The sequence below is a fragment of the Coregonus clupeaformis genome, chromosome 30 (assembly GCF_020615455.1).
Source record: "Coregonus clupeaformis isolate EN_2021a chromosome 30, ASM2061545v1, whole genome shotgun sequence".
Taxonomy (NCBI): domain Eukaryota; kingdom Metazoa; phylum Chordata; class Actinopteri; order Salmoniformes; family Salmonidae; genus Coregonus; species Coregonus clupeaformis.
Genome location: NC_059221.1, coordinates 33570729 through 33593664, shown reverse-complemented (window position 1 = coordinate 33593664; position 22936 = coordinate 33570729). Strand labels below are relative to the sequence as shown.

General features: G+C 43.5%; 1 protein-coding gene across 1 annotated transcript in view; it reads left to right on the top strand.

Moving 5' to 3' along the window:
• The window catches only part of LOC121545387 (plexin-D1), a 117558-nt gene that overhangs the window by 85126 nt on the left and 9496 nt on the right, over nucleotides 1-22936 (top strand). Inside the window, exons 22-29 of the mRNA XM_041855861.2 lie at nucleotides 11893-12005; nucleotides 13959-14063; nucleotides 15868-15998; nucleotides 19102-19300; nucleotides 19528-19674; nucleotides 20003-20159; nucleotides 21042-21145; nucleotides 21907-21970. Coding sequence (XP_041711795.1) covers nucleotides 11893-12005; nucleotides 13959-14063; nucleotides 15868-15998; nucleotides 19102-19300; nucleotides 19528-19674; nucleotides 20003-20159; nucleotides 21042-21145; nucleotides 21907-21970 — 1020 coding nt within the window. The remainder of the gene's footprint in view (nucleotides 1-11892; nucleotides 12006-13958; nucleotides 14064-15867; nucleotides 15999-19101; nucleotides 19301-19527; nucleotides 19675-20002; nucleotides 20160-21041; nucleotides 21146-21906; nucleotides 21971-22936) is intronic.

Sequence of the window (22936 nt, the reverse complement as noted above, 5' to 3'; positions counted from 1 at the left end):
TACATACACACTCACATGCACTTGTACTGAGTTAAAAAGGCAGGAGTGTGTGATCCGTAATGCTACCAGCAGGTCTCCCTACACTCAGGCATGTTATTAGAGCTCCATTGAAGTCTCTCTCATGTTCTCTGATGTTCCTGGGCCTAGGGCTGTGGCTGTCATGAAATTTTGTCAGCCGGAGATTGTCAAGCAAATAACTGCCGGTCTCACGGTAATTGACCGTTAATGAACATAAACACATTTAGCATCTCTTGGCTTCCACGCATAGCCTACAAGCTCCTGGTGCAGACCTTTGGAACATTTTTAAAAGTCTGAAAAATCCATTTAATATAGCCTAGACCATCACAATAAATCCATTATTTATTTTAGAAAGGTCTAAAGAAACATTATATGAAGAAAATGTAGTCTATTTCAGAAGAACAGAATAGCATACTCTGACTTGTCCTTATGTTGAGTGGTTAACAAAGAAACAGGTCCTCCTATATGCATAATGCATAATTTAGAGATATTTATACAAGTTTAGTTATGATACAAACTTTGGGCTATATGTTTTAATTTTTAAAACCTTCTAAGGCTGCATGATGCCACCCTAATAATGATTTGAAAAAAGTCACATGAAAGGCATGTGCTCTGCTTTGTTTCTTGCGCAGGCTGCACACACTTCATTAGTCTCTCATTCGCAGTTTGACAAGCACTTGATAATATTCTCCGTAATGCCCCCTCAAAAAATTCATGTATTTTGCAGCCAGCCGTTGTGTCCTTGGGCTGAATATAATAATTATAATTCCCTTCTCCTGACTGCCAGTTGCCGTGCTCCGAAGCACCTCTCACTCACATGGCTCTCTCAGATACCTCAATTCTTATTAGCTAATGCCCGTCACGTGATCAGGTTCTTCTCACAGGCATCTCAGCTCTGAAGTAGGCTACAAGTGAAGACAGACACATCGGGGACGCAACTGCACGCGTACTTCTTATCGAATTCCGAGGCACATATTGAAGATGTTAGAAGAACTGTCCACATTTTCTTTCGTCAGCCAACAAGATGAGTAAGCCTAACGAACAACAAAGCACTAGCCTATGTCAATCTACTATCCCCCATAGTATAAAAGTTTACCTATTCTGTGCAATAAATAAATATTCCAAACATACTCTGGGACTGTTGTGGGATGCGATAGATCCCAAATTAATACAACCACTCGCATCAAAAACCTTTTAAAAGCAATGAGCCTGATGCAACAGATCAGAACGTTTAGCTTAAAATGATGATAAACTATTAGGCTATTTCTTCACATTATAAGCGCAGCAATGCGCACACGGTAGTAGGCTATAAGCGCGAATGTTCCAAAATGCAATTAATTAGCGGGAAAACACCATTCTCAAAAGTGACCGCAAATGCGATTACACATGTAATACTTTATTATAAATGTGCATTTTAATGGTGAAAATTATATTCCCAAACTTGAAACTCATGCGCCGCCTATGTGCATTCGGAAAGTATTCAGGCCCCTTGACCTTTTCCACATAATAATATAATAATATGCCATTTAGCAGACGCTTTTATCCAAAGCGACTTACAGTCATGCGTGCATACATTTTTTTGTGTATGGGTGGTCCCGGGGATCGAACCCACTACCTTGGCGTTACAAGCGCCGTGCTCTACCAGCTGAGCTACAGAGGACATTTTGTTACATTACAGCCTTATTCTAAAATTGATTAAATAAACACATTTCCTCATCAATCTACACACAATAGCCCATAATGACGAAGCAAAAACTGGTTTTAACATTGTTTTGCAAATGTATAAAATATAAAAAACAGAAATACCTTATTTACATAACTATTCAGACCCTTTGCTATGAGACTCGAAATTGAGCTCAGGTACATCCTTTTTCCATTGATCATCCTTGAGATGTTTCTACAGCTTGATTGGAGTCCACCTGTGGTAAATTCAATTGATTGGACATGATTTAGAAAGACACACACCTGTCAATATAAGGTCCCACAGTTGACAGTGCATGTCAGAGCAAAAATCAAGCCATGAGGTCGAAGGAATTGCCCGTAGAGCTCTGAGACAGGATTGTGTCGAGGCACAGATCTGGGGAAGGGTACCAAAACATTTCTGCAGCATTGAAGGTCCCTAAGAACACAATGGCCTCCATCATTCTTAAATGGAAGAAGTTTGGAACCACCAAGACTCTTCCTAGAGCTGGCCGCCGGGCCGAACTGAGCAATCGGGGGAGAACGGCCTTGGTCAGGGAGGTGATCAAGAACCCGATGGTCACTCTGACAGAGCTCCAGTGTTCCTCTGTGGAGATGGGAGAACCTTCCAGAAGGACAACCATCTCTGCAGCACTCCACCAATCAGGCCTTTATGGTAGAGTGGCCAGACGGAAGCCACTCCTCAGTTAAAGGCACATGACAGCCCGCTTGGAGTTTGCCAAAAGACACCTAAAGGACTCTCAGACCATGAAAAACATGACTATCTGGTCTGATGAAACCAAGATTGAACTCTTTGGCCTGAAGCTCCAACCTGAAGTCACGTCTGGAGGAAACCTGGCACCATCCCTATGGTGAATAATGGTGGTGGCAGCATCATGCTGTGAGGATGTTTTTCAGCAGCAGGGACTGGGAGACTAGTCAGGATCGAGGGAAAGATGAATGGAGCAAAGTACAGAGAGATCCTTGATGAAAACCTGCTCAGGACTTCAGACTGGGGCGAAGGTTCACCTTCCAACAGGACAACGACCCTAAGCACACAGCCAAGACAACGCAGAAGTGGCTTCAGGACAAGTCTCTGAATGTCCTTGAGTGGCCCAGCCAGAGCCCGGACTTGAACCCGATCGAACATCTCTGGAGAGAGCTTAAAATAGCTGTGCAGCGACGCTCCCCATCCAACCTGACAGAGTTTGAGAGGATTTGCAGAGCAGAATGGGAGAAACTCCCCAAATACAGGTGTGCCAAGCTTGTAGCATCATACCCAAGAAGACTCGAGGCTGTAATCGCTGCCAAAGATGCTTCAACAAAGTGCAGAGTAAAGGGTCTGAATACTTATGTAAATGTCATATTTAATTTTTTTATTTGTAATACATTTACAAAAAATTATAAAAACCTATTTTTGCTTGGGGTATTGTGTGTAGATTGATGAGGGAAAAAACAAATTAATCAATTTTAGAATAAGGCTGTAACGTAACAAAATGTGGAAAAAGTCAAGGGGTCTGAATACTTTTTGAATGCGCTGTATGCCAGTTAGTCTCTACACTGGTGTAAAGCGGATTAATGTGCTTAATTTTAAGAAGATATTTGCCCACTTTAGTTGTGATACAAACCTTATCAACATTTAGGCCTATGGGCTAGGCTACATGAGGTGGGTGACTATGATTTAAAAAAGTCGCAAAAAAAGGGCATGCACTGTTTCTTGCCTTATGCTGGGCATCATTCACAAGTGAAAATACATCATTCACAAGGGAGAGGCTAATATTGTCACCCATCAGACTATTCTTAATTTAATCAGGTCTTTACATATACTAAATAATATATGTGTGAAATTAGTTTTGATTTAGAATGGACCATTATCAGCCACCTGTCTAGGAACAGCGGCAGGGGGAAAAATTCATGTCATCTATGCACTTAAATAGCAAATGGAGGACGCTTTTCCCGTGGATCATTTTCATGCCAGCCAGGTAGGCTATACTCCTGCTGTAAAGCAAAGCAATGTGCTTAATATTAGGAAAGTTGAGAAATAAATATAGTAGGCCTAACCTATAGAAAGCTGACTGGATCCTCCTCTTTTTAATAGAGGCCATCACAATTATGTTTTCTCACACAATTGCATAGCCTATAGAAATGTTGCACAACATGAGCTCATGGGCTCTCATGAAGTGTTTGATTTGATTTTCGATCACATTTGCATTGATGTCCCCTGTAGCTCAATTGATAGAGCATGGCGCTTGCAATGCCAGGGTTGTGGGTTCGTTTCCCACGGGGGGCCAGTATGAAAAATGTATGCACTCACTAACTGTAAGTCACTCTGGATAAGAGCGTCTGCTAAATGACTAAAATGTTAAATGATTAGAGGGACAATAGAGTGCTGAGTACCAGGCAGTTAGCAAGTTTGGTAGGCTACTAATGACCATTTACATTTTAGTAATTTAGCAGACGCTCTTATCCAGAGCGACTTACAGTTAGTGCATACATTTTCATACTGGCCCCCCGTGGGAATCAAACCCACAACCCTGGCGTTGCAAACGCCATGCTCTACCAGCTGAGCTACCAACTGAGCCATCAGCACCATCAGAGCTTGGAGAAGCCTAATTACCGTGACTAAATGGTCATGTGGAATTTGACTGCGGTCATGACTCGTGACTGCCAGTGTGGCGGTAATACGGTCACTGTAACAGCCCTACCTGGCCAAGGCTACATGAGGGAAGACAGAAAACATGGATCTTCACTTAGGGATAGGGCTTTTGTGTGTGTGTGTGTGTACATGTGATGGCAGCAGTTGAGAGGTTTGTGCTTAGTAAGCGTGACTCACAAAACACACAGACCGAGTAGTGATCACTCACTCACTCACACACACACATATACACACATACACACACACACACACATATACACACACACACACACACACACACACACAAACATGGTGGTGACACACGGCTTCTGTAATGTCTACCCTGTAGGGGCAAAGCGGTGGGAATGTGAGAGGAGAGGAGGGGGGAGAGGAGGGGGGAGAGGAGAGGGGAGAGGAGGGGGGAGAGGAGTGGGGAGAGGAGGAAGGAGAGGAGAGGAGAGCGGAGAGGAGGGGGGAGAGGAGGGGGGAGAGGAGAGGAGAGCGGAGAGGAGAGCGGAGAGGAGGGGGGAGAGGAGTGGGGAGAGGAGAGGTGCGAGGAAGGGGGGCCAGCCTGAAGGCCACAGAATGTCTGAGCATTTATAGGACAGATAGATAAGTAGGGATGAATAGAGTAAGAGAAATGGAGAGAGGAAGATGGCCAAGAGTCAGGGACACGTGTCTGTGGAGAGATGTGTGGGAGGAGGAGGAGAAAGGGAGGAGAGAAGGTTTGTTAGAGGACACAGACAGCTGTGTGGGTGAGACCAGGGTGAGAGTGTCAGGGGTGAGGGACGGATTTGGGAAGGGCAGAACAGGAGGGAGGAGAGAAGGGGAGAAGGGAGGAGAAGGAGGGAAATTGCAATGCTAAGGTTGTGGGGTTCGATTCCCATGGGGGCCCAGTACAAAAAAGTTTGAAAAATGTATGCACTCACTACTGTAAGTCGCTCTGTATAAGATTGTCTGCTAAATTACAAAAAAATAAATCTAATGTACTGAGGCGGCAGTGGAGAGATTTACATATTGCAGGGACCATCCATCTAGTTGAATGAGAAGAGTTTGGTATGTGTGGGAGTGATTAGGGACAGTTCGAAATTTGCTGGGGTGGGTGGTCCAAACTAGAGGAGGGTTGTCTAACTTTATTTTTTGCTTTGGGGTGGGTTGTGTTGTTTTTTATTGGGCACAGGGTAGTGCAGCTTTGCCAAGAGTGTGCAAAGCTGTCATCAAAAGCAAAGGGTGGCTATTTGAAGAATCTCAAATATAAAATATAATTTGATTTGTTTAACACTTTCTTGGTTACTACATGATTCCAATTGTGTTATTTCATAGTTTTGATGTCTTCACTATTATTCTACAATGTAGAAAATAGTAAAAATTAAGAAAAACCCTGGAATGAGAAGGTGTGTCCAAACTTTTGACTGGTATTGTACGCCTAGTTTCCTGAAACGGGTTGCAAATGCGGTTTCTACTGACTCCTTGTGGATTTGTGTAAGTTGATAAGAACCTCATTGCCCTTCAATAATAACGAACGCCAACATTAATTTTGACTTTTGAACCAAACACAAACATTATTACATTTATGTTCAGTAAATTCATGATGTTTGTTCTTATATCATTAACACTCTAAGTAGCTCTAAGTATAAGCAAGTGCAAGCAATCGAGCTGCAACAAGGTTGGCCTATTCATTCAGCACTTTCAAAATGGACTCCAACAAAAATTCAGATCGATCCAGATAGATAGAGAGAGACTCAGTTAGCCTACCATTTGAAGTATTTTATTAGGCCTATGTGGTCTAAAAAGGAAGGAAAATACAATCACGAGTATCCACTTTTATATACAATATACAGACACACAGACAGCGCAAAGGTCAAACCAAACAACTCTAGCAATATCAACTGGAATTACATGGGTCTGTTACTGAACTTTTTGTTTAAAACAAATATTTGAATGGGAAACATGGTTACAGACCGAACAACGTTATATAGTAGTATCCCCTCCTTGTGAAGAAAAGCACATGAGCTAATTTATGCAACAGCATACAAGAAATTTTTGGACTTACCGTTATTGTGCTGTGCTCACTTGAACAGGAAGGTGGCACCGCGGTCCTTCTTGTGGGCAAATTTTGTAATCAAAGGTGCTTTCAAGACAACTGGGAACTCTGGAAGAAAAAAAACAAGTTCGAATCATGACGTCAGTGATCTTCAGGTCGGAACTCTAGAAAGTGGCCAGAGTTCCTGGAATTCCGAGTTGGATGACCGTTCAAAACGTATTTTCCCAGTCGGAGATAGTTTTTTTCAGAGTTCCCAGTTGTCTTGAACTCACTGAAGTCTGATATTTCCCAGTTCAGAGTTTCCAGTTGTTTTGAATGCGGCAGAAGTCATGCTGGATTGACAGCATGGCCAATGTATTCAACCTTTTCTGGCCCATGGTGTTGCGTGTGAATGTTTATCCTTTTAAGCTTGGAAAAGAGACCATTTCAGACAGATGTTTTAAATCCTTAAACCCAGACTTGGACCACACACCCTCTCCACTGAATAGCAGGCAGGGGAAGCAAAATAGTGATTGCTTTGCAACGCTTGCAGTTAGCCACTGATTCCTTCCTAACCACTCATTGTTGAATTTGCAATTTCCGACTTGTTGTGTAATGTTTATGTCCAATGGCCGATGAGCACCGATACCTTTTATCTATAATTAATCTTCATATGACAAGGATTGAAAAAGTTTTGCCAGTAGATTGTTGACGTGATTCATTATGATGACTGCTTGTCTAGCTTGCTAGCTAAGATTTTGAAAGTAACGTGATCAGTCTAATCAAAGCTACTGTAGATATAAAGTGATTTGACATCATTTTATCTGTGGCCAATGACCTTGAGCCTTCTTGGATGGGTACTTCTAATGTAAATCTATGGCAGCACCCAAGGGGGCTTGAACTGCCTAGCTCTCCCTGTAGATTCTATGATGACGTAGTATCCCCATGAGTGACAGAACACTGAGCCAATCATGGTGCAACTAGAGAAGATTACCAATGTCTACGCTCTGTATATTCCGCTGGCTGCCCCTCCACCACAGAAAGCACTGAGCTAGGCTGAAACGCCTGCATTTTGGAGTTGCCTTACTCAAGAAAGAGACCATGTTTGTATGCGGCTTTATTAACTCTATATATTTTATTTTACATTGTTTGCAAACTGATATGTGACATGAATTAATGCCAAAATATAATTCCATCATCCTCAAAATGGCTGGACATTAACCAGGTTTCCTTCCAGCCTTTTTATGTGAGTAAAGTACATGTCGGATAAAAAATGTCAAAACATCATGGGAAAGCATGCCGTTTATGAGGCTAGATTAAATAATTTATGATGAACTTCACAGGGTGGTGAAAGTGTATGTTGATGAGCTTGAGGTTCCTTTCAAAAAATATTGAGGGTCTTATTCTGGTGACATGATGATCGATGCTTGGCTGCCATTTGACAAATAAAAATAATCTTGCACTTTTGTCCATAATAATCTTATCATGTAGGCTATACCCACACTGTATCTGCCAGCTGTTGGCTAGAGCGCCTGTGCCAATACCAGAGTGGGCACATTCACTATACCTATGCAACATTTTTTGTGACAAAACCATCAGTAGGCCTCGAGTTGAAAATGGGATGGAAACCCATTTAACTTGTATTTTTTATTCGGTACATGGGAATTTAACCGGAAAAATCATTTTTATGTGTACTACGTTTTTATGCACAGACTTTTATCCGCACCAAGTCAATTTGATGGAAATCCAACTCTGATGGGAAAATCCAGTGTCATTTTGATGACATCTAAAGAATAAACTACAGACCAGACAAAACAAGCTTGTAAGAATTGTACTTAATCTCCCCCGTTATACTCATCTGGACGTCAGACATTTTAAGCAGCTAGCCTGGCTATCTGTGGAAAAATAGTAGTATTAATTCAAATTGGACTGGTCCACAGAATTATCACGGACTCAGCCCCCAGGTACCTACAGTATCCAACAATTTTTCATTTGTTAGAGATCTCCACCAGCATAATATCAGAGCCAGAGACTGTAATATTCACTGTTTTAAATATACCAGAGTCCATCTGGTAAGAACACATTTGTATATCCCGGTGCTGTTGAGTGGAACAAACTACCACAGCAACTCAAAGCCATACCAACCATAAACACTTTTTTAAAGAATGTAAAAAAAAACTGGCTAATGTGTGAACAGTACAACCTTTTTTGTAATCTCTGTAATTGTATATGTATTTATGTAAAGAATTGGGACCACAATGGAAATAAGTCCCTGACTTTATTGTGCAATCCCAGTCCCTTTTATAAATCTTTGTAGTGTATGTATATACAGTGGGGGAAAAAGTAATTTTCATCAAAGGTACACGTCAACTATGACAGACAAAATGAGATTTTTTTTCTCCAGAAAATCACATTGTAGGATTTTTAATGAATTTATTTGCAAATTATGGTGGAAAATAAGTATTTGGTCAATAACAAAAGTTTCTCAATACTTTGTTATATACCCTTTGTTGGCAATGACACAGGTCAAACGTTTTCTGTAAGTCTTCACAAGGTTTTCACACACTGTTGCTGGTATTTTGGCCCATTCCTCCATGCAGATCTCCTCTAGAGCAGTGATGTTTTGGGGCTGTCGCTGGGCAACACAGACTTTCAACTCCCTCCAAAGATTTTCTATGGGTTTGAGATCTGGAGACTGGCTAGGCCACTCCAGGACCTTGAAATGCTTCTTACGAAGCCACTCCTTCGTTGCCCGGGCGGTGTGTTTGGGATCATTGTCATGCTGAAAGACCCAGCCACGTTTCATCTTCAATGCCCTTGCTGATGGAAGGAGGTTTTCACTCAAAATCTCACGATACATGTCCCCATTCATTCTTTCCTTTACACGGATCAGTCGTCCTGGTCCCTTTGCAGAAAAACAGCCCCAAAGCATGATGTTTCCACCCCCATGCTTCACAGTAGGTATGGTGTTCTTTGGATGCAAGTCCAAACTTCAGACGGGCCTGGACATGTACTGGCTTAAGCAGGGGGACACGTCTGGCACTGCAGGATTTGAGTCCCTGGCAGCGTAGTGTGTTACTGATGGTAGGCTTTGTTACTTTGGTCCCAGCTCTCTGCAGGTAATTCACTAGGCCCCCCTGTGTGGTTCTGGGATTTTTGCTCACCGTTCTTGTGATCATTTTGACCCCACGGGGTGAGATCTTGCGTGGAGCCCCAGATCGAGGGAGATTATCAGTGGTCTTGTATGTCTTCCATTTCCTAATAATTGCTCCCACAGTTGATTTCTTCAAACCAAGCTGCTTACCTATTGCAGATTCAGTCTTCCCAGCCTGGTGCAGGTCTACAATTTTGTTTCTGGTGTCCTTTGACAGCTCTTTGGTCTTGGCCATAGTGGAGTTTGGAGTGTGACTGTTTGAGGTTGTGGACAGGTGTCTTTTATACTGATAACAAGTTCAAACAGGTGCCATTAATACAGGTAACGAGTGGGGGACAGAGGAGCCTCTTAAAGAAGAAGTTACAGGTCTGTGAGAGCCAGAAATCTTGCTTGTTTGTAGGTGACCAAATATTTATTTTCCACCATAATTTGCAAATAAATTCATGAAAAATCCTACAATGTGAATTTCTGGAGAAAAAAAAATCTCAATTTGTCTGTCATAGTTGACGTGTACCTATGATGAAAATTACAGGCCTCTCTCATCTTTTTAAGTGGGAGAACTTGCACAATTGGTGGCTGACTAAATACTTTTTTCCCCCACTGTATGTTTTTTTTTTTACTGACAAATAAAATCAATCAATCCAAACTGTGCACCGGCCATTTGATGAATGGAAAGAGACATCTGTTACTAGACACCAAAAAGCTTAATGACATTTGGAGATTGTCAAGCCAAGCTTTCGATACTGGGTAGGCCTACAACGTAGGGAGGGGTGTGTTTTCTGTTTGTCGATATTGACATAGTCAATTTATTGTGGTTTGAAAAACGCAAAACCGTGACATTGAAGCGCCTGAATTCAGTTTGCTTTGTTTATTGGTTGTGTGATGCATTGGCACAGAAACCTGTTGGTGGAAAATGTGTTGCATATATTTTATATAATTATAAATATGGCATCAGAATGTTGAAAATCTAATTTCCCCCTAGCTGATCATTGTCTGCGGCCGGCTCTGATTGTAGTGTAGGCCTAATGAAACAGGCAGAGAGAGTGAGCTCGTCCGTGGTGGTCGGCGAACCCTCAACCTTCTGGCCCCAAAAGCACGCTGAAGTGGTAAAGTTATTATTATTTGTGGTCGTAAACATTATTTTGAGTTCATTCTTCCCCCAAGGTGAGCATTTTTGTGCTAGGGGCCAGAAGGTTGAGGGTTCGCCGACCACCACGGACGAGCTCACTCTCTCTGCCTGTTTCATTAGGCCTACACTACAATCAGAGCCGGCCGCAGACAATGATCAGCTAGGGGGAAATTAGATTTTCAACATTCTGATGCAATATTTATAATAATATAAAATATATGCAACACATTTTCCACCAACAGGTTTCTGTGCCAATGCATCACACAACCAATAAACAAAGCAAACTGAGGGTCATGTGAAAATGTTTTTTTTTACATTGGAGATGGGGGTGCATTTTATTTATGACAACTTGAGTTGGACCAGACAACACAGCCCCTACATGTCGCATAATGAGACAACACAGCCCCTCCATGTCTTATAACAGCTCAAAATGATAGAACATAATCCACTCATATAACATAACCTTCCAGACTCACCATGAACAGAGCCCATATCTGTGTGTTTAGATATGCTGATACTGTGATTGTTGGTTTTACCCCATGTAAACCCAGCTAGCACACATGGTTCTGATAGGAGACTCTTAGATTGGATCTGGCAGAACTGATTGTATTTGGTAAATATTTCCCTGCATGCCGTGCTGGACTTCATACGCTGGCAAAGTCATAACTGACACCAGAACACGCTAGAATGTAATGTAATTACACCTGGGTTCTAGGATATTCTAAAATGTGAAAGAAAGCTTGTGATTTGCAATTTTCAAACATTTTGTAGAACTAGGTAGAGCCAGAGCCATACACTGTATATAGAGAGTTAGGCCAGGTTTTAGAATGGCCGCCATGTTAGCGCCCATATAGAACTTTATTCTTGAAATGTTGGTGAACAATAGGAGAGCGCCTCCGACAGTTCCGACAGTTCCCTATGAAATGACCCGCTGTAAACAAGCAAAACAGAGCAGCAGATTTAACAGACGATTTTATTGATAGCATTTGGGATAATGTGTATCTAAGTCTTTACTGTGTTGTAGTGTCAACAAATTGCAAATATGCTTTCACTGGACATCTTCATAGTTTTTGAAAACTATTGCAAATAAACAGCACAACGCGGAAGTGTTAATTATCACTTGGGCTATGGAGCAGAAAGTGATGCTCTCGGAACCATATATGCCTGGTTTTGGACCTGTGTTCTGGGATGAGACTGAGAGGTGTTCTAAACTGTATGTCCTGTTGTCCTCTAACCCTCTGGTGCCCCTCCAGGCTTTGCAGAGCTGCAGACAGACATGACAGATCTGACCAAGGAGCTGAACCGCAGCCAGGGAATCCCCTTCCTGGAGTACAAACAGTTTGTCACACGCACCTTCTTCCCCAAGGTGAGTCAGTTAATCACTCACAGACACACACACACACACACACACACAGAGAGACACATACACACACACCTTCTTCCACCAAGGTGAGTCAGTTAATCACACACACACACACACACACAGAGAGACACATACACACACACCTTCTTCCACCAAGGTGAGTCAGTTAATCACACACACACACACACACACACACACATCTTCTTCCCCCAAGGTGGGTATCACCTTAGTACAACCATTAGAGAGAGATTTTCCATCAGAATATTTTTTACAGTTTACATATCCAAGTTATTACTGTCCCAAAACTTGACAAGCATGGTGTGGTTTAAGTCTCTTAAGAAGAACATATATTCATTATACGTAAAAAATATTCTCCTCTCTGAAGTGCTATCCATCCTGGAGGACAGGTGTAGATTTTCTGTCTGTGCCTCTGTGTGTTTCCACAGACAGACAGAGATACAGATAGACATAACAGTGTGTTTGGTGTTCAAACTACAGGCATGAAGTTTCAAACCACAGGCATGAAGTTTCAAACAACAATCATGACGTTTCCAGCCAGGTTACCCATGATACAAGTCAGTGTTCGGCGTCCATCCATGTCTGAGGACGTCGGGAGATGAAGTGGAAACCAGCCACTAGGGGCAACAGTGAGCACTGTTAACTTCAAGTAGATTACGGTTTTGCTAGGGTGTTGTGGGTAGCGATGGAGGATGAGCATAAGCATCTGCCTCTGATTCCAAAGGTTGCAAGTTTGAATCAAGTGATAGAAAGTTGTTTTTTAAGTAAATGTATTTTTTGGCCTATCCCAAACTTGAACCTTTACCTTAACCATTCAGAGTTAATGCCTAACTTAAAAATGTTGGAGAAGTTAATGCCTAAACCTTAAAATTTGACTTTTGAGAAACATGGATGAAGGTCTAATTCTGACGTGAGACTGTGAGAGCTAGTTGGAAGTTTCAAGGACACGGAACAATGCTGGGCACACACACAAAAAAACGTACCTCACACACAGCTACACACACATCGGCACACACTTGTGTACCCACCCACACACACTTTCGTATGCACACACATTCTTTAGTACAACCATCCGTACTTACTCAAACACAACCATGCACACATCAGTACAGACTCCTGCAATCACCCACACGGTCTATTGCACGCACACACACTGGTTCACAGATAGAATTGCATAAGTTTGTCGAGGTGGACAGTGTGTTTTTTGGATGTGAAGGAAATAAGAGCTAGTAGACTGTTGAAAGGCTGCTATGATGGAACATAAATACTTCTGTTGTTACCTCACTACTCACACACACACTGATGCAGCATAAATACTTGCGTCGTTACCTCAATAGGTTACTGTCTCCACTCAGGTCCACAGAGACCCAAACATACAGCAACACAATACTGCTCAGTCAACTGCCACAAGACCAGGGCAAACCACAGTCTCAACCCTCTTTCCCATTGACACACACTGAAACACACACATACATACACTCACTTTAAATACACACTCTGAACTCAACCAAAGCGAAGAGCTCTTTTCTCCGCTCCAGTTCAGATGAGAGACCAATGGCTTAAAGGCTGTCCACTTGGCCCATTTTCAGCATGTCTCCAAAACAAAGTCTAATATTTGTGATGGAATAGGTGTCATATCTCTTCTTTGTAGCCTTTCATGGTCAGTTGGGGAGTTTTCAGGGTCTCTTGTGAAAAGTTGAGTCAGACCAACACTAATGCCCAAAGCCCTACTATACAGTTCAGCATGCAGGGCCAAGTGTGTCTGAAGTTCTCTCTCACCCCTATGGATAAAATTTTGTGACAATCTGTACATTTGATTCTTTGACTCCGTTGGCTCTGACTATGAGAGCAATGGTCGACGTGTCCGGCCCTTTCTCTGTTTGTCTCTGAATACGTTTAGTGATGTAATGGTTCTGTCTCTCTGTATGTTTACCTCAGATGTGTTCAGACTATGAGAGGAGTCTGGTCCAGCCCGTCTATGAGAACGACGTCCTCGGTCCACGAGCACTCCCTGAGACACACCCACTTCTGCAGGACTGGCAGGTAAAGAGTTAACCCCCTGAAGTGTTCCACTATCCATTCTCCTCTCCTCTACCTCCAGCGCCTTGATTCTATTCCTCTACTTCCTCGCTTCTATGCTTCACAACTGGGTCACACTGAAGATGATTAAGTCTCCACAGTGAGGCTGTTGATTAGGAGTAACTATAGAAGGAAACCACAACTATGTGTATGTGCGTGCATGCATACGTTCCTTCATGACTGTGGGTGTGTGTGTCTATCTGTGTAGACGTGTGTATGCATTGCATTCTAATGCCCATTCACCAGCAGCCAGTCCATATGATTCAGCGAGCTTTCACCTTGTCAAACACTATCCCAGCCCACCCAGACACTGGCAGGTTGTTGACACACTTCCCACCGTCTCCATGATGATGGCACCGCACACATTCTACCGTAACCATGCGGACAGCCATTTTTGTTGGTTGTGTGTTTGTGTGTGTGTGTGTGTGTGTGTGTGTGTGCGTGCGTGCGTGCGTGCGTGCGTGTGTGTGTGTGTGAGAGCTCTACTATTGCAACAATGCATGGTTATGGGTCGACAGCCAGGGGAGCCTGTCTAAGGGTGATAAAGTGTTTCAGATCCTCACCGTCTTCCCGGGAAGTGTTTTCCAGGTCACAGCGTCCAAATCTCACAGGCGGCCATTTATCTTAATGGACACCCCTGTTCTCCTTCTGTCACTGTGGAAACAGGAGCATATGGCTGCAGTCCAGAGGGAAGACTTCATGCTTAGGTGCACCGTTATATAGGATACAATCGCATTAACTAGGCTAGGAGTGTTTAGAAGACAGTGTTAGAAAGCACCTGGGGACTGTGATGATGTTACCGTGTAGCTCAGTCCCGTGGAGCTCAGTTGGTAGAGTATGGCGTTTGCAATGCCAGGGTTGTGGGTTTGATTCCCAAGGGGGGCCAGTATGAAAATGTATGCACTCACTAACTGTAAGTCGCTCTGGATAAGAGCGTCTGCTAAAAAGAGCAGGTGAAAAGGTCAGAGGTGGAAAGGGATGAAGAGTTTTAGTGGTCATACTCTGGTATGAGGTGTATCTGGGTTAGGGAGGAGTGATTGAACAGGGACCGGTTTCCCTATAGCGTGTTTTGACGATGCATCTTTCCTACAACGGCCGAAAATGTAACATACGTTTCCCAAAACACCACGCAGAGAGAACATTCGCTAACTGCGTCGTTGAGGCGTGTGTTGATACTGATAGGATCGAAAGAAAGACAACGCTGCTGTTTGAATCAATTGCAAGTACATTGGCAACTTTGTATTTGTAGTCAACTTTGTTCTGAAGTTATTGGTGGTTCCAAAGAGGTGGATAAACAATGTGATTCTATGTTTAGCGGAAATCTTCTGTGTATAAAGTGCCACGGGAGGGCAAAAAAGCATCTATCGACATACTTAGCCGTTAGATTACGAGCGTTTTCATGTGCAACGTTAATAACGATGGTTTTGGGAAACAGCTCGGATATTTAACAATGCTCCTACAAAGGTTCTAACGATGACTTAGCCTTAAGATGCTTTTGGGAAGCCGGGCCCTGATTGGTTCAATACACATAACTCTCTCTCTCTCTCTCTCTCTCTCTCTCTCTCTCTCTCTCTCTCTCTCTCTCTCTCTCTCTCTCTCTCTCTCTCTCTCTCTCTCTCTCTCTCTCTCTCTCTCTCTCTCTCTCTCTCTCTCTCTCTCTCTCTCTCTCTCTCTCTCTCTCTCTCTCTCTCTCTCTCTCTCTCTCTCTCTCTCTCTCTCTCTCTCCCTCTCTCTCTCTCTCTCTCTCTCTCTCTCTCTCTCTCACCAGCCCTCTAACACAGCCAAGCCTAACGTAGAGGAGGGAATCACTCTCTTCTCCACTCTTCTCAACAACAAGCACTTCCTGGTTACCTTCGTCCATGCACTGGAGCAACAGAAGGACTTTGCAATACGTGACAGGTAACCATGAAAACCATAACAACCATATGCACTTCAAACCCAAAGTACCTTGACTGTCTGCTGTACAACTGATTATGGTTTTGACTAGAAAGGATACAGCTTTTGTCAGATTAAACTTTTTGTAGCAGGTTAGGAGAACTTACACAGCAGGTTAGGATAATTAATGTAGCAGATTAGGATAATTAGGTTAAGTTTAGGAAAAGGGTGACCACTGATTATCCTATACACTCAGTGGCCAGTTTAGTAGGTACACCACCCCATTCACAAAAATGGTTCGCTCCTAAAGACAGTCACATGGCCGTGTCTTGCTATATAAAGCAGGCAGACAGGCATCGAGGCATTCAGTTACTGTTTGAGTGAACGTTAGAATGGGCAAAACTAGTGACCTAAGCGACTTTGAGCGTGGTATGATCGTCGGTGCCAGGCGCAACGGTTCCAGTATGTCAGAAACGGGCGCCCTCCTAGGCTTTTGACGCACAACAGTGTCTAGGGTTTACCTAGAATGGTGCGACAAAAAAAAACGTCCAGTCAGCGGCAGTCCTGTGGGCGAAAACAGATCGTTGATGAGCGGTCTAATGAGAATGGCAAGAATCATGCAAGCTAACAGGCGGGCCACAAACAGGTAAATAACTTGTGTGCAGAACGGCATCTCGGAATGCACAACTCGTCGGTCCTTGTCACGGATGGGCTATTGCAGCAGACAACGACACCGGGTTCCACTCCTATCAGCTAAAAACAAGAAGAAGCAGCTCCAGTGGGCACGCAATAACCAACACTGGACAATTGAGGAGTGGAAAAACATTGCCTGGTCCGAAGAATCCTGGTTCCTGTTGTGTCATGCTGATGGCAGTGAGTCCATGGACTCATCCTGCCTGGTGTCAATGGTACAGGCTGGTGCCGGTGGTGTAATGGTGTGGGGAATGTTTTCCTGGCACACGTTAGGTCCCTTGATACCAATTGAGCAACCTTTTCATGCCCCAAATAATTCAGGCTGTTCTGGAGGCAAAGGGGAGTCCGACCAGGTACGAGATGGGTGTACCTAATAAACTGGTGGTGTATCCACCTGTTCCCAGTTCAAAGTATTTATGTGTACAATATGGCAGCTCCATACAACAACACCTCAGCATATACAGTATCAGTCTAAAAACAGACAGTTGTTCTGGAGGTTCCTCATATTGATTCCAGAGGCCAAACCCTTTCACTGCACCCTCTCCACGCTCAGCACCACAGCAGTGGTTTGGCTTTAATGTTTCCCCGGCCTGGTCTCCTAGATGGAAGGTTCTTTGTTATGGAAATCCACCTACTGTTTCACCACCTCCGTCCTCTGGGACATCTCAGAACATATACAGTTGAAGTCGGAAGTTTACATACACTTAGGTTGGAGTCATTAAAACTCGTTTTCAACCACTCCACAAATTTCTTGTTAACAAACTATAGTTTTGGCAAGTCGGTTAGGACATCTACTTTGTGCATGACACAAGTAATTTTTCTAACAATTGTTTACAGACAGATTATTTCACTTACAATTCACTGTACCACAATTCCAGTGGGTTAGAAGTTTACATACACTAAGTTGACTGTGCCTTTAAACAGCTTGGAAAATTCCAGAAAATGATGTCATGGCTTTAGAAGCTTCTGATAGGCTAATTGACATCATTTGAGTCAATTGGAGGTGTACCTGTGGATGTATTTCAAGGTCTACCTTCAAACTCAGTGCCTCTTTGCTTGACATCATGGGTAAATCAAAAGAAATCAGCCAAGACCTCAGAAAACAAATTGTAGACCTCCACAAGTCTGGTTTATCCTTGGGAGCAATTTCCAAATGCCTGAAGGTACCACGTTCATCTGTACAAACAATAGTATGCAAGAATAAACACCATGGGACCACGCAGCCGTCATACGGCTCAGGAAGGAGACGCGCTCTGTCTCCTAGAGATTAACGTAGTTTGGTGCGAAAAGTGCAAATCAATCCCAGAACAACAGCAAAGGACCTTGTGAAGATGCTGGAGGAAACAGGTACAAAAGTATCTATATCCACAGTAAAACGAGTCCTATACCGACATAACCTGAAAGGCCGCTCAGCAAGGAAGAAGCCACTGCTCCAAAACCGCCATAAAAAAGCAAGACTACGGTTTGCAACTGCACATGGGGACAAAGATCTTACTTTTTGGAGATGTGTCCTCTGGTCTGATGAAACAAAAATATAACTGTTTGGCCATAATGACCATCGTTATGTTCGGAGGAAAAAGGGGACAGCTTGCAAGCCCAAGAACACCATCCCAACCGTGAAGCACGGGGGTGGCAGCATCATGCTGTGGGGGTGCTTTGCTGCAGGAGGGACTGGTGCACTTCACAAAACAGATGGCATCATGAGGAAGGAAAATTAAGTGGATATATTGAAGCAACATCTCAAATGTAAATGTAAATATCTCAAGACATCAGTCAGGAAGTTAAAGCTAGGTCGCAAATTGGTCTTCCAAATGGACAATGACCCCAAGCATACTTCCAAAGTTGTGGCAAAATGGCTTAAGGACAACAAAGTCAAGGTATTGGTGTGGCCATCACAAAGCCCTGACCTCAATCCTATAGAAAATGTGTGGGCAGAACTGAAAAAGCATGTGCAAGCAAGGAGGCCTACAAAGCTGACTCAGTTACACCAGCTCTGTCAGGAGGAATGGGCCAAAATTCACCCAACTTATTGTGGGAAGCTTGTGGAAGGCTACCCGAAACATTTGATCCAAGTTAAACAATTTAAAGGCAATGCTACCAAATACTAATTGAGTGTATGTACATTTCTGACCCACTGGGAATGTGATGAAATAAATAAAAGCTGAAATAAATCATTCTCTCTACTATTATTCTGACATTTCACATTCTTAAAATAAAGTGGTGATCCTAACTGACCTAAGACAGGGAATTTTTACTAGGATTAAATGTCAGGAATTGTGAAAAACTGAGTTCAAATGTATTTGGCTAAGGTGTATGTAAACTTCCGACTTCAACTGTACATAACTCAGTGTATTCTCAGATGTGGGGACTAAATAATATTGTGTGAATTGTATATGTCTCTGTACTCTGTGTTTTTCTGTCTGTGTCCCCCCAGGTGTAGCCTTGCGTCCCTGCTCACTATCGCCCTCCATGGTAAACTGGAGTACTACACCAGCATTATGAAGGATCTGCTGGTGGATCTGATCGATGCCTCGGCCGCCAAGAACCCCAAGCTGATGCTGCGACGCACAGAGTCTGTTGTGGAGAAGATGCTCACCAACTGGATGTCCATCTGCATGTACAGCTACCTCAAGGTGAGGGAGGGTGGGAGGGAGGGAGGGAGGGAGACAAAATTGTGAAAAGAGAGGGAGTGAGACAATAGAACGTAATGTAATGACAATAGAACGAGACTACCCTCAAACATTTTTGTATCCAGTCATGAGTATTCACTGTCCAGTTTGTTGCAGTCTAGGCCTTTACTGACGAACAGTCTCAACGTTTATGTTACGTTATCAACGTGTTACTGTGATGTTTTCTGCAGGAGACAGTGGGCGAGCCATTCTTCCTGCTGCTTTGTGCCATCAGGCAGCAGATCAACAAGGGTTCTATAGACGCCATCACAGGGAAGGCCCGGTACACACTGAACGAGGAGTGGCTGCTCAGAGAGAATGTTGAGGCCAAGCCACAGGTCAGTCACTACACAACAACACAGGTCATATACTGACCACTGATTGGTTCACCTCCTTGTTATGTGCTTGTATCATATGTCTATCGTATGATACAGTTTATAATATCTCAGCTATGTGTAGCTTAATCAATCAACAGGAATAATCAACCAGCTAAATCAATCAACAGGAATAATCAACCAGCTTAATCAATCAACAGGAATAATCAACCAGCTAAATCAATCAACAGGAATAATCAAACAGCTTAATCAATCAACAGGAATAATCAACCATCTGAAGTAAAAGAAGGTGACATTGTGACATTCACTGCCTCTCTCTCTCTGTGTCCAGAACATCAATGTGTCGTTCCAGGGATGTGGTATGGACTCTCTGGTCGTGAAGGTGGTGAACACAGACACCATCTGTCAGGTGAAGGAGAAGATTCTAGAAGCCTTCTATAAGAACCTGCCCTTCTCCCAGTGGCCCCGGGCAGAGGACGTAGACCTGGGTGAGAAAAGTGACTTTTATTTGTCCTTTCTTAGGGAACCAGTCAACTCCCCAATTGTGGAAGTAATGCCATGCAAAAGAGGCTATATGACCAATTATTACTTTGTAGCTCAACTAACATCAAATCAAATTGTATTCATCACATACACAGTTTACAGCAGGTATAAAAGGTGCAGTGAAATACTTATGCGCTAGCTCCCTCAACATTGCAGTACAATATCAATATCAAAAGTCAATCCAAAATGACAAGTAATTACAGTGCCTTGCAAAAGTATTCATCCCCCTTGGTGTTTTAATTCCAGGTTGTAAGGCAACAAAATAGGAAAAATGCCAAGGGGGGTGAATACTTTTGCAAGCCACTGTAGAGGAAGGTGGTAATAACCTGTATTTACAAACATAAAGTGGGTAGTGTCTTGGTCATGCAGTTAAATAAATAGTATATAATAGAACAGCATTGTTACGTGTGTGTGTGTGTGTGTGTGTGTGTGTGTGTGTGTGTGTGTGTGTGTGTGTGTGTGTGTGAGTCTGTGAGCATGTGTGTACTTGTGGTTGTGTGTTTGTGTGTAAGGGTTGGATGTGTGGAGAGTCAGTGCAATAGTCTCTAAGATGCAGATAGTCTCTGAGGTGAAAATAGTCTCTACGGTGCAGGTCTGTGTGCAGGGAAACAGCTAAGGTTAGCTGTTCAGCAGTCTGGTGGCCTGGTGGTAGAAGCTGTCTCCGAGACCGAGACCTGATGCTCTGATACCATTTGCCAAATGGTAACAGAGTGAACGGTCCCTGGCTCGGGTGACTGCAGTCCTTGACATGGAGCTAGTACAATAGATGGCTAAATGCATGTAAACATTCATTACATTGATTGCCTCTCTCTCCTCCTCTCCTGCAGAGTGGTTTGCTTCTGGTAGTAACAGCAGGATCCTCCAGGACCTGGATAACACCTCTGTGATGGAGGATGGCAGGACAAAACTCAACACAGTCACACATTACCAGGCAAAGCTCTGCTCCCACCACACACACACCATATGCTCTCACCTGTGTGTGTGTGTGTGTGTGTGCACGTGCGCATGTGCGTGTGTGTGTTTCTGTCACCCCCTGTGTGTGTGTGGTTTTCCCTGACATTGTCACACTCACAGTAAGGCTGAGAGTGAAAGAGGTGCGGGTGAGAAGTCACTGTAAATGTTGACATCTTGACTGCCCAAGGGGTACCACATTCTATTTATGTGTGGGTGACTGTGTGCAGTGTGTTTGTCTGTCTGATCATACACATGCAGTGTGTAATTGTCTGTGGGTATCTGTGTGTCTTTGCACTTTCTAGTGTCTTGGTATGTTTGGTATGTGTCAGAGTATTTCAGTGTGCCTGAGTGTATGTGTGTGTGTAAACAGCTGGGCAGTGACCCCTAACCTTTGCCCTGTTACCTGTACTGTTAAGTGCTTCATTTAGTCAGTGCTGGGAAGGCAGCGAGCTGTGAAGGCAATGAGGCACAGCATGTACTAACAGTCTCAGTTCACTGGCAATGCTGTTCAATCCATTTCACTGTGTGTTGACTTTAATGAGCCACCCCCCCAGAAAAACAAAACACACACACACATACAAACACTCAAATTCTCTCTCTCACACACACTCAAACTCTCTCTCTCTCTCTCACACACACACACACACACACACACACCCTGAGGCAGCGGTTAATGATCCAGTTCTTGTGCCCCACCTCTCTCACCCCTGACCCTGTAACCTCTGACCCCACCCACAGATCCCAGAGGGGGCGTCGTTCGCCATGAGCATGAAAGACAAGAGAGACAACACCCTGGGGAGAGGTAGGTCACACACACACACACTCTGTCACCTTGTCACACACTCCTACATGCTTAGAAAAACATACACACTTACTTTATTAAGTTAAAACCACATACACTAATTTCATCTTGAGCACATTAGACACATATACACACACCAAACCACAGACATACATTAATTTCCAGCCACAAACATGCTGTAGCCACATAAACACACTCTCACTTAATCAATCACACACACATACACAATACTCACAAGCATGTACACACACACACTGACACACACAGTCAATTTAGACCTTTCAACAGCATGGTTGATGTTCAGTATCCATAAGCATGAACAGATGATTCCTCTGCTGGGCCGCCAACGTTCCGGTTCAGTTTGAGAGGGTCTGCTAACCTCATCCAGAACAGGACTTCTGTTCTGACAGACCGCTCTGTCCATCCCAATGATTAGGGCCTCTCCTCTCATTCATACTGGGCCAGAGACAGGGTAAAGTAGTCCAAACCGGGCCAGCAGCTCAAAGGCCAGGCCTAATGGGTGTGTAGTCCACCTTGGCTAATGTAAAACACCTTTCCCCCTCTCTGTGATTAGCTAAGAGGGTCTGGACTGGGGCCGGGGCCTAAACCGGCCTGTCTGCCAAGACTAGGCCTGGAGTAATGAGAGCACAGTCACTATTGGGCTGTTTGTTGGCGTGTGTTTGTGTGTGCGTGTGCATGTGTGTAAACCAGGGAGAGAGTGAACCTGGCCTGACTATGTGTGAGCATTACAAACTCATTACACTGGCTCCAGCACCAATCACAGACTCTATGTCTGCCTCTCTCTGTTTCTTTTCAGCTTTTCTCTCTCTCATTCTTTCACTCATAATCTTTCTTTTTTTCACTCGCTCTCTAATTACACTCTCTTTGATTTCCAGAAACCTCTGTCTCTCTTCATAAGCTCTTCCTTTTCTCTATCTATTACACGCCCCCTCCTCCGATCTTCTT